Here is an 11,147-nt window from a genome sequence, read left to right on the forward strand (position 1 = left end):
TCCAAAACTACTCAAACAGCCACTAAATTGTTCCAATGGCACCTATCTACCGATATTATTGTCCCTCCTATATGTGTCTATCTTCCATGCTGGAAGCACGATACTCAGGAAGTTCTACGTTCTGGCTGCAGGGCTGTGAGTTTTCTTTCATTCACGGTCCTTTTGTTTCTTGGACACATCACTGTCACTCGCCATGGACTCTCTTGGACACATCACTGTCACTCGCCATGGACTCTCTTCTCCCCAGTAAAGAGCTCCCCTGTAACAATTAAATGTTGTCAAGGAAAGTAAGTCAACACGCTGGTTACTCATGAGAGTACATGCATCATTTGCATTTCTAGTCAATGACTCCCCGTATCGAGGAAAAAGAGTTCATCAGCATACATTGAAGGGCTTTCCACATGCATTGTATTTCCTGGATCCTTTCCAATATTAACTAAATTTGTCAAAAAGTCTCTTCCAGAGAAGTTTTGCTTCAATGATTATATTAATGAAGTTTCTCTCCATCGTGAATTCTAGAATGTGTCGTAAGTGCTGTGATCCGGCGGAATGCCTTCCCGCATTCGTGACATTCATAAGCTTTCTGTCTGCCGTGTATTCTCTTATGGCACGAAAGACCAGTGCTCCGGGTGAAGGATTTTCCACATTCCGTGCATTCATAGGGTTTCTCTCCAGTATGGGTACTAATGTGGCGAGTAAGGTCAGACTTCTGAGGGAATGCCTTCCCACATTCACTGCACTCGTGAGGTTTTATTCCTTTATGAGTTCTCCGGTGCAGAGAGAGATTGGAGCTTGATCCAAATGTCTTCCCACATTCACTGCACTCATAGGATTTCTCTCCAGTGTGAGTTCTCTGATGTCGAGTCAGCGTTGTGCTTCTCGGAAAGGCTTTCCCACAATCATTGCATTTAAAAGGTTTTTCTCCAGTATGAATCCTGTAATGTCGTATGAGATCAGTCTTTTGGCGGAAGGCCTTTCCACAGTCACTGCACTCGAAAGGTCTCTCTCCAGTATGAATTCTGAAATGCTGTATGAGATTTATCTTCTGCTGGAAGGCCTTTCCACATTCACTACATTTATAAGGTTTGTTTTTACTCTGAATGCTAGAGAGTTGAGTAAGATCTGCCTTCTGACAGGATGTCTTCCCACACTGAGTCGATTTATAACACTGTTTTTCTTTATCACTTCTCTGGTGTAGACTAAGTTCATTACTCAGGAGGAAAGAATTCCCACTTTCATGAAGTTTCCCTTCAACATGAATTTCATGTTTTTTAATGAGGTCCAAATCACAATCAAAGGTTTTCTGACATCTGTTAACCTTAGATTGCTTAACCTTTGAACAGATTTGATTACATTGTCTTTGGTCTGAATACACAGTAAAACTCTTTCTCTGGATATCACCTTTACAGAGATTCATTACTACAGATACTCCCTGTTGTGGGCAAAGGAGTGGCTCCGGGCTGGATGTCTGCCTGTATTTACTGTATTCAAAGTCTCTCACTTTACTGGGAAATTCTGTCTGCGTTACTTTTACCAGTCTAGGATGCTGCTCAGTGCTCTGCTTTTTCTTTAAACTGCCATAACACTCCCAGGCCTTCCTCATCTTGGAGGCGCACGGATCATCCCGTGACAATGTTTGCTGGGATAAGGTTTCCATATAAATACTCATCTTTGACAATGATTCCTTGGAATGAGGTCTGGTGTCCCAATCTAAAAGAAAGAATAAGTGTAAATACCCTTTTCCTTGGATGAATAAGCTTTTGTTTATGCTTCACCTTCCCCAGTATTCTGTTACAAGAAATGTACATATTGTTTTCACTTGAATTGAAATCAATTCATATGTCTTCAAAAATTTGTTTGTAATCACCAAGCTTATCCTTACATATGGCCTAATAATTATATTAAGTAAAAATGCCAAAATTGATGCAGATGATACACAATCAATGGAAATACGGAAGTTTCCTGGTTCCCTTACAGCAATAAGAACAATGTAGTTGGAAGTATTTTGGGAGGGGGCGGTAAATGTCTTCATCATACCTGGAGAGAGTGATGCGAGTGTGAACACCAGGTCTAAGAAGAGGAAGTTATGTGTACCTCCTACATTGAAAAATTCCACTTTGCTTTCCAAAAAGATTAAAACAATTCAGAGTAACACCCATGGTGAAGAAGCGTTCCTGCATTCTGAAAGCACCAACGGAATCTCATCTATCTATCCATACCAACTGACTCTGATATAAAAGGCGACATCATCCAAACAAACTGGAGGAGTCGGGAAGAAACTATCTGTAAGATCTATGGCCGGGAGAAGAGTTGATGACCAAAAATTTCATCCAGAGGATCACAAATTTGCCCATTTTCAGGGGGCTCACAGACGAATGATCAGTGGAGCACTGGGGTGTCATGTACTCATTGTTCTTAGCACTCGCTCACTCACCTGGCCAGATGGTTCTCAAGACACTACCCGTTGGAATCCCACGTGCTTCCCTTGACTTCAGATGAGAGAACACGTCCAAGTTGGATACCGCAAGGCCTAGTCATAAGAAATGGCAAAGTGAGGAAGAGGGAGGGTCACTTCAGAGCCCAAGCCACAAAACCCCCTAAGAGCAAGCAAGGAAGGACCAGGGAGTCTTGGGACTGTGGAGGACCACAGAGAAAACATCGGAAAGGTGATCTGGTTTATTTTACTGGGAAGATACAGGAATGGCACAAAGAATGGAGTTGGGTTCACAAAGACATTCTTTTAAACATTCAATATTAAGGTATCTGGAACCTTCATGATTCCAAACACTGCCCTTGGACTTTAGAAAGCATCTCTGGCATGAGGGAACAGGGCTGGCGTGAGAGCACACTATGAAACAGTTAGGTTCCAGACACACAAGGCAACGGCCCTTCAGCTGGGACCAGGGAGGGCACAAAAACCCTGTCTCTTGGCCTTATTTCCAAATGCTTGTTTTTGTTTTGCAGGTCAAAGCATCAGTGCTGAACACTAGATAGAGTCTCCAAGGGAAGGGAGCAAATAACCTTTCATGGGCAGATCCTGAGTCCCCACAGGAGCCATCATTACCCAGGCACACCAGATTCCTGTAGTTCTCCAACACCACCTCCCAGTAAAGCTCCTTCTGGGAAGTGTCCAGGTAGCCCCACTCCCTGCAAGTGAAGTCCACCACCACGTCCTTGAACGTCACTGATTCCTGAAACAAATAATTTTGTGCTCAACCAGGGACCAGACCCCAGATGGACCTAGGACGGGAGGTAAAGGGGGCAGGAATCAGGAGGACTGATTCTTATATTCAGGTTTCACAGTGTTCAAAGTCAAACATTCAGGGGTATTTATGACACGACTCAGGCTGCACCAGATTCTGAATCATGTTAATAAAAGAATAGTCATTGCCAAGACCATAAGCATTCATGGAGTGTCTGCCCTGTGTCAGGCTCTGTGCTGAGCCCTGGGGATACAGATTAGGGCAAAAGCAGTCCCTGCCCTCAAGGAGCTCACAGTCTAATAGGGGAGACAACAGGCACCTGACTACTGACAAACAAGGTCTAGAACCCATCACAACCACCTCGGGAAGGCCAGCGTTCCTCACGCCCACTTTATAGATGAGCAAACTGAGGCTAAGAAAGGCTTGGATTGCTCAGGTTCACAGATAGGATCAGAGTTATGGCTCCCATAGAATAGAATAGAAAGGAACATACCTTTTTTTAAGTGGTACATGGCACCTTTATAAAACTGGCCATATATTAAAGCATAAAAACCTTATCGTCAAATGCAGAAAAGCAGAAACATGAAACGTATCCTTTTCAAATCATAATGAAATAAAAAATACATTTTATAAAAGACCATGGAAACAGATTACCAATTAATCAGAAACAAAATGACCTAATCTTAAAGAATGAGTGGGTCAAAGAACAAATCACAGAAACAATAAATAATTTCATTAAAAGAGAATGATAATAACGAGACATCATACCCAAACTTATGGGATGCGGCAAAACTAGCAGAGGAAGATTTATACCTATAAATGCTTATAGGAATAAAACAGAGAGCAAGTCAATGAATTGGGTATGCAATTAAAAACACAGAAAAAGAGCAAATTAAAAATCCTCAATTAAACACCAAATTGGAAATCCTAAAAATTAAAGGTGAGATCAATAAAACTGGATATGAGAAAACCATTAAATTAATAAATAAAACAAGGAGCTGGTTTTATGAAAAACAATAACAACAAAATAGAAAAACCACTGGTTCATATGATTTTCAAAAAGAGAAGCAAACAAAATTACAGTATCAAAAATGAAAAGGGTGAATACATCACCAATGAAGATGAAATTAAAGCAATTATTAGGAGTTATTTTGCCCAATTATATGCTAATAAATGTAACAATCTAAGCAAAATGGAAGAACGCTTACAAAAATATAAACTGCCCAGACAAAAAGAGGAAACAATAAGATAGTTACATAAACCTGTTTTAGAAAAAGAAACCAAAGGAGCCATAAATGAGCTTCCTAAGAAAAAAGCATCAGGAGCAGATGGATTTACAAGTGAATTTTACCAAACATTTAAAGATCAATTAATTCCAATATTAAATAAAGTATCTGGAATGATGGACAAAGAAGGAGTCCTACCTAACTCCTTCCATGAAACAAATAGGATGCTGACACCTAAACCAGGAAGAGCAAAACCAAAGAAAATTATAGACCAATTTCACTAATGAATACGGATATAAAAATCCTAAATAAAATACTAGCTAGGAGATTATAGCAATATATCACAACAATTATACCTTGTAACCAAGTGGAACTTATACTAAGAATGCAGGGCTGGTTCAATATAAGGAAAGCTATTAACATAATTGATTACATCAATAAAAAATCCACAAAAATTACATGATTATATCAATAGATGCAGAAAAAGCTTTTGACAAAATACAACACATATGCCTACTTAAAACACTTGAAAGCATGGGTATGAATGGATTTTCCCTTAAAATGACAGGAAGCATCTACTAAAAACCATCAGCAAGCATTAACTGTAATGGGAATAAGCTAGAAGCTTAGCTCATAAAATCAGGAGTGAAACAAGGATGCTCATTATTATCAATATTATACTAGAAATGCTAGCAATAGGAATAAGAGGAAAAAAAGAAATTGAAGGATTAGAATGGGCAACGAGGAAATAAAACTATCTCTTTTTGCAGATGATATGATATAGTTGGGTTTTTGGGGGTATTTTTGGTGTTTTTTTTTTTTTTTTGGTGAGGGCAATTGGGTTAAGTGACTTGCCCAGGGTCATACAGCTAGTGAGTGTCATGTGTCTGAGGCCAGGTTTGAACTCAGGTCCTCCTGACTCCAGAGCTGGCGCTCTATCCACTGCGCCACCTAGCTGCTGCTATCATGATATATTTGGAAAATCCTTAAGATTCAACTAAAAAATAGATGAAACAATAATTTTAGTAAAATAGTAGGATATAAAATAAACCCACATAAATCATCCACATTTTTATATATCATCAACAAAGCCCTGCATTTAAAATAATCATAGACAATATAAAATACCTGGGAGTATATTGCAAACACAAATCCAGGAACTACATGAACATAATTATAAAACACTTTTTATACAAATAAAGTCACATTTAAACAATTGGAGAAATATTAATTGTCCATGGTTGGGCCAAGCCAATATAATAAAAATGACAATTCTACCTAAGTAATCTTATTCAGTGCCATCCCAACTAAACAAAAAAAAATATATTTTATTGAGCTAGAAAAAAATAACAACAAAATTCATTTGGAAAAATAAAAGGTCAAGAATATTAAAAGAATTAATGAAAAAAAAATAAAAGAAGGAGGTCGAGCAGTACCAGATCTTAAATGGTATTATAAGGTAGTACTGGCTAAGAAAAAGGAGAATGGTCAATCAGTGGATTGGAGTAGGTATAAAACACACAGTAGTAAACGATTATAGTAAACTCATGTTTGATAAACGTAAAGATGTAACATTTTGGGATAAGAACTCACCAGTAAAAATTGCTGGGAAAACTGGAAAGCAGACTAGCAGAAACTGGATATAGAGCACTATCTTATACTATTTACCAAGATAAGGTCAAAATGGATACATGACCTAAACATAAAGGGTGATATCATAAGTAAATTAGAGAAGCATTAAACATTAACTATTAGATTTATGGATAGGAAAAGAATTTATGAATAAATAAGAGGTACAGAGTATTGTGGGATATAAAATGGATAATTTTGATTACATTGCACTAAAAAGGTTTTGTACAAATAAATCCAACTTAACCAAAATTAAAAAGAAAGTTGGGGGAAAATTTTTGTTGACAGTTTCTCAGCTAAAGGCCTCATATCTCAAATATGTAGAAAACTGGGTCAAATTTATAAGAATGAGTCATTCCCCAACTAATAAATAATCAAAAGATATGAACAGGCAGTTTTTACAAGAAATAAAATCTATATAGTCATATGAAAAAATACTCTTTGACAATCATTGATTAGAGAAATGCAAATTAAAACAACTTTGAGGTACTACTTCATACCAATCAGATTTAAATCTGGTTATCAGGTTAACATGATTGAAGAGGAAAATGATGAAAGTTGGAGGAGACATGAAAAACTGGGACATTAATACATTGGTGGTGGAACTGTGAACTGATCTAACCATTTTGGAGAGCAAGCTAGAATTACGCCCAAAGAGTCATAAAACTGTACCCTCAAACTCAGTAATGCCACTATTAGGTCTGTTTCTCAAGGTGAAAGCAGAAACAAAGGAAAAGAACTTATATGTTCTAAAATATTTATAGTAGTTGGCAAAGAATTGGAAATTACAAGAAGCCCGTCAATTAAGGAATGGCTGAATAGGTCGTGGTATATAATGTTGACAGAATGCTACTGTGTTGTAAGAAAAGACAAGCTGGTTGACTTTAGACAAATATGGGAAGACTTGCATGAAATAATGCAGAGTGAAAACACTGTACACAGTAATAGGAATATTGTTCAAAGAATAACTGTGAATGACTAAGCTATTCTGAAAAATATGAACATTCAAATCGACTACGAAGGACTTATGAAGGAAAATGCTCTCCATCTACCGAGAAAAAACCAGTATACAGAAGTATGTGTTGCATAATTCTACACATATCTATATGAAATGTCGGTTTTCTCTAATGCGGAGTTGAGAGGGAGGAAGGGAACATTTTGGCATACAAAAAGTAACAAAAGAAATCAATAAAATAAACATAAGATTAAAAAAAAAATCCATAGTCAGACTGCAAGAAAAAGAAGGAAGGAAGAAAGGAAAAAAAGAGGACAATGCTACTTACCTGGGGGGGCCTGCTGGGAAGGAACTTGGGGCCCATGCTGCGCTCCTTCCTGCTCCGCGCTCTGGCTCGCACCCAGGCCCCTGGGCTCCCACAAGGCCTAGCTAGAAAGGAAAAGGCAGCCATGGGGGGGGGCCCTTCCCCCTGCCCCCCAGACCTGCCTCTGCCTGGGAAATGCCCACAGTGACACTGGGGGCAGCCTGTCTGTGTCCAGGCTCAACGTGCATTGATGGAGCGCCCACTGCATGCCTCACTGCATTCTAGGTGCTGGAGATGCCAAGGAGATGGAAAAGCCCAGACTGTGCCCCTCCCCCGAGAAATGCCAGGTCACATGAGGAGGGAGGGGACAGGGACACTTGGGGAAGTGGGGGAGGAGGAGGGGGTGCCCTGGGCTGGGGTGATGAGGCAGGAGGCTCCTTTCCCTAGAAATGCAGGAGGAAGAGAGCATGAGACCAAATAAAACGGGAGGCTTGTAGCCAGATAGATGAGTGCGGGAGCCCAAGGTCGTCCATGTCAGAGGAGAGGATTTGGGGAGTGGGAGAGGGGGAGGGGTAAGAATGGAAGAGGAGCCAGAGATGGGCCAGGAGAGAAAGAGGGGGAGGGGGGAGGAGAAAGTGAGGGGAAAAGGAAGGGGGAGGAGAGAAAGGGGGAAGAAAGGAAGGAGTGAGCCAGGTGGCCCTGCCTCGATGATCCCCCAGGGACTGAGGAAGGAGCATTTGCCCCTTTCCAGAGACTAACCACTGGAGGCAAGAAGAGGGGAAGAGAAGCTCAGGAAGGAGGCAGCAGCGGTCTCAAGAGACAAGAACGCAGACAGGTTCAGAAAGCCAATGAGTTCATTTGGTCCACTCAATACTGAGGTATCTGGGAGCCTTCTTGACTTCAGTATCTGCCCTGGGGCGTGAGAAAGCCTCCCTGGCCTGAACAGACAGCTGGAGGGGGCTCCCACAACGAAGCAGCCGGCTTCCAGACATACAAAGCAAGAGCCCTTCAGCTGGGCCCAGGCAGAGCACAAGAACCCTGTCTCCTGGCCTCACTGTAAATAAGAAATGCTTGGTTTTCTTAGAGGCCAAAGCACCAGTGCTGAACACTAGACCCAGCCCCAGCAGAAGGAAGCAAACCACCTTTCAGGGGCAGATCCCAAGTCCCCAGAGGAGCCCCCTTACCCAGGCTGACCAGGTTCCTGTAGTTCTCCAGCATCACCTCCCAGTAAACCTCCTTCTGGGAGGTGTCCAGGTAGCCCCACTCCTCCCAGGTGAAGTCCACGGCCACATCCTCGAAGGTCACTGATTCCTGAAACAAATAAATCTGTGCTTGGCCAGGGACCATGCCCCAGATGGATGGGGGAAGGGAGATGAAGGGGGGCAGGAATGAGAAGGGCTGATTCTTACTGTATTCAGGTTTCAGAGTGTTCAAAGCAAAATCCTGAGGAGCATTTACTACATGCCTCAGATTCTGAATCACGTGATAAAAGAATAGTCATTGTCAAGACCATAAGCATTCATGGAGTGTCTGCCCTGTGTCAGGCTCTGTGCTCAGCCCTGGGGATACAAACTAGGGCAAAAGCAGTCCCTGCCCTCAAGGAGCTCACAGTCTAACGGGGGAGACAACAGGCACAGAAACAGTCCTGACAGGGGACAGCAAGGCCCCAGCAGCTGAGGAGACCAGGACTGGGTTCCTATGAAAGGGAGGGCTTGAGCTGAACATTGGCAGATTAAGTCAGTGCCTCCAAGAGGGGCAAAGTGAGGGGAGAGAAGCATTCCAGGCAGGGAGAGAAGCAGAGGCAGAGAGAAGAGATGGGGGGGGTCCTGTGTGAGGAACAGAAATAGGCCAGGCTGGCCGGGCCACAGCAGGCAGGGAGGACTTTAACAGGGTAAGACGTGGGAAGGTAGGAAGGGCTCAGTTTGTGCAAAGCCTGACGTGGCAAACGGGGCATTTTATACTTGATCCTGGGAGGACCAGGGAGCCATTAGAGTATATTGAGGGGCAGTGGGGGGCGCAGTCAGACCTGTGCTATAGGAAAATCACTTTAGTGACTTGCGCAGGAAGGGCTGGAGTGGGGAGAGACTTGAGGCAGGAGACCCAGATAGGAGGAGGCTGTTTATAAAGTCCAGGTGAGACAGCAGGTGGTGGAAGGGAAGGGCACCTGTGGGAAGACGTCTAGGGACAGAAAGGAGGAGGTTTGGCCAGGGACTGTGTGGAGTCAAGGACGCCACTCCAGGACGGAAAGCAGATGACTAGAATCACACTTTTATGAAGGAGCTTAGTACCTCCCTCTCCCTGCACATCCCAGAATGCCTGCTGTCCCTGAAGATCCATGGGCAGAGCCCCTCCTACAGGCCAGCGTCCCCCACCCCCCCTCCCGCCTTGCATCTAATGTTCTTTTTTCTTGTATGTGTGTGGCACCTCCCATGTTAGAATGGACATCTGGGGAGGCAGTCACCACTGGGAGGATCAGAGAAAGTGTCCCAGGAGATCCATCTTTCAGGGGCCCCCCAGATGTTGAGTCAAGTCAGATAAGCCAGCCTTTATTAAGTGGGCTGGTGACTGAATGGCTGATCAGCCCCAGGGGCTCTGATGACAGAGAGCACTGAGGAAGGACCCGTCTACACTGTGCCCTGAGACACCTGGCAGGGAGGAGGGCAACGCTGCTTACCTGGGGGGGCCTGCTGGGGAGGAACTCGGGGCCCATGCTGCGCTCCTTCCTGCTCCCCGCTCTGGCTCGCACCCAGGCCCCTGCTGGAAAGGAAAAGGCAGCCATGGGGGGGTGGGCCCTTCCCCCTCCCCCCCAGACCTGCCTCTGCCTGGGAAATGCCCACAGTGACACCGGGGGCAGCCTGTCTGTGTCCAGGACTCGGGTCAACTCAACGCGCATTGATGAGGCGCCCACTGTATGCCTCACTGCATTCTGGGTGCTAGAGATGCCAAGGAGACGGAAAAGCCCAGATTCTGCCCCCCCCCCAGAAAGGCCAGGTCACGTGATGAGGGAGGGGGCAGTGACACCAGGGGGCATGAGGGGGGCCCTGGGCTGGAGGCTTTTTCCCAGGGGGTCCGAACCCTGGAAATGCAGGGAGGGGGTGGGGAGGAGCCTAGGGTCTTCCTGGGGGGGCAGGTGGGGAGCAGGAGAGGGAGAAGGGGGGGTCGGGAAGAGGGGGAAGAGGAGGTGAGGAGGGGGAGGGGAAATAAAGGAGGGACGGCAGAAAAGGAGGGGAAAGAAGTGAAGGGAAGAGAAAGAGGGGAGAAGAAAAGGAGGGGGAGATGAGGGGGAGGGAAAGGAGGGGGGCCGAGAGGGAGGAGGGGGCGGGGCGGTCTCTCCTCACAGACCCCCCCCAAGGATCCAAGAGCCTTCGCCCCATTTCAGGGACGAGCCAACTGAGGCAAGGAGAGGGGAGGGGGCGGAGGTTCCGGGCGCCCGTCCCCCTTCTGCCCCACCTCGCGCCCCCTCCCCTCACCTCGGACCCAGGACAAGCAGCGCTCAGAGATGGAGCCCCAAAGCAAAACTCCCGCGCCTGCGCAGACGCTCCCTCCGCGGGGGACGCGCCCATTGGCTAGTTCGGGGAGGGGCGGGCCCTTTCTGCTTTTTTCTCCCGGGCCACGCCCCCTTTCCCTGTTTCCCGGGATTCGGGGGCGGGGAAATCCGCTCCCTCGCCCTAGAGGCGCCGGGAACGTTGAGCCAATCAGAGGCGCCGCCGCTGCCGAAGCCCCGCCCCCTCCCCCCACTCTCCTGGGCCGGGTCCGGGTGGGAGCCCAGCCCCGTCCGGACTCTGCGCTGCCGGACGGTCCCTCTGCCTGTGTCCCCGGGCGACCCCGGA

General features: G+C 45.3%; 1 protein-coding gene across 1 annotated transcript in view; it reads right to left on the bottom strand.

Annotated features, from left to right (window-relative positions):
* Positions 1-10,817, bottom strand: part of LOC114031180 (zinc finger protein 665-like) — a 64,764-nt gene extending 53,947 nt beyond the window's left edge. Inside the window, exons 1-7 of the mRNA XM_027846190.1 lie at positions 10,788-10,817; positions 9,992-10,074; positions 8,502-8,628; positions 7,342-7,442; positions 3,065-3,191; positions 2,435-2,530; positions 595-1,710 (exon numbers count right to left, since the gene is read on the bottom strand). Of these exons, the coding sequence (XP_027701991.1) occupies positions 595-1,710; positions 2,435-2,530; positions 3,065-3,191; positions 7,342-7,442; positions 8,502-8,628; positions 9,992-10,027 (1,603 nt within the window). The 5' untranslated portion in view covers positions 10,028-10,074; positions 10,788-10,817. The remainder of the gene's footprint in view (positions 1-594; positions 1,711-2,434; positions 2,531-3,064; positions 3,192-7,341; positions 7,443-8,501; positions 8,629-9,991; positions 10,075-10,787) is intronic.
* Between the last annotated feature and the right edge of the window lie 330 nt (positions 10,818-11,147).

Source organism: Vombatus ursinus, unplaced genomic scaffold (genome assembly GCF_900497805.2).
Source record: "Vombatus ursinus unplaced genomic scaffold, bare-nosed wombat genome assembly UNPS02015098.1, whole genome shotgun sequence".
Taxonomy (NCBI): Eukaryota; Metazoa; Chordata; class Mammalia; order Diprotodontia; family Vombatidae; genus Vombatus; species Vombatus ursinus.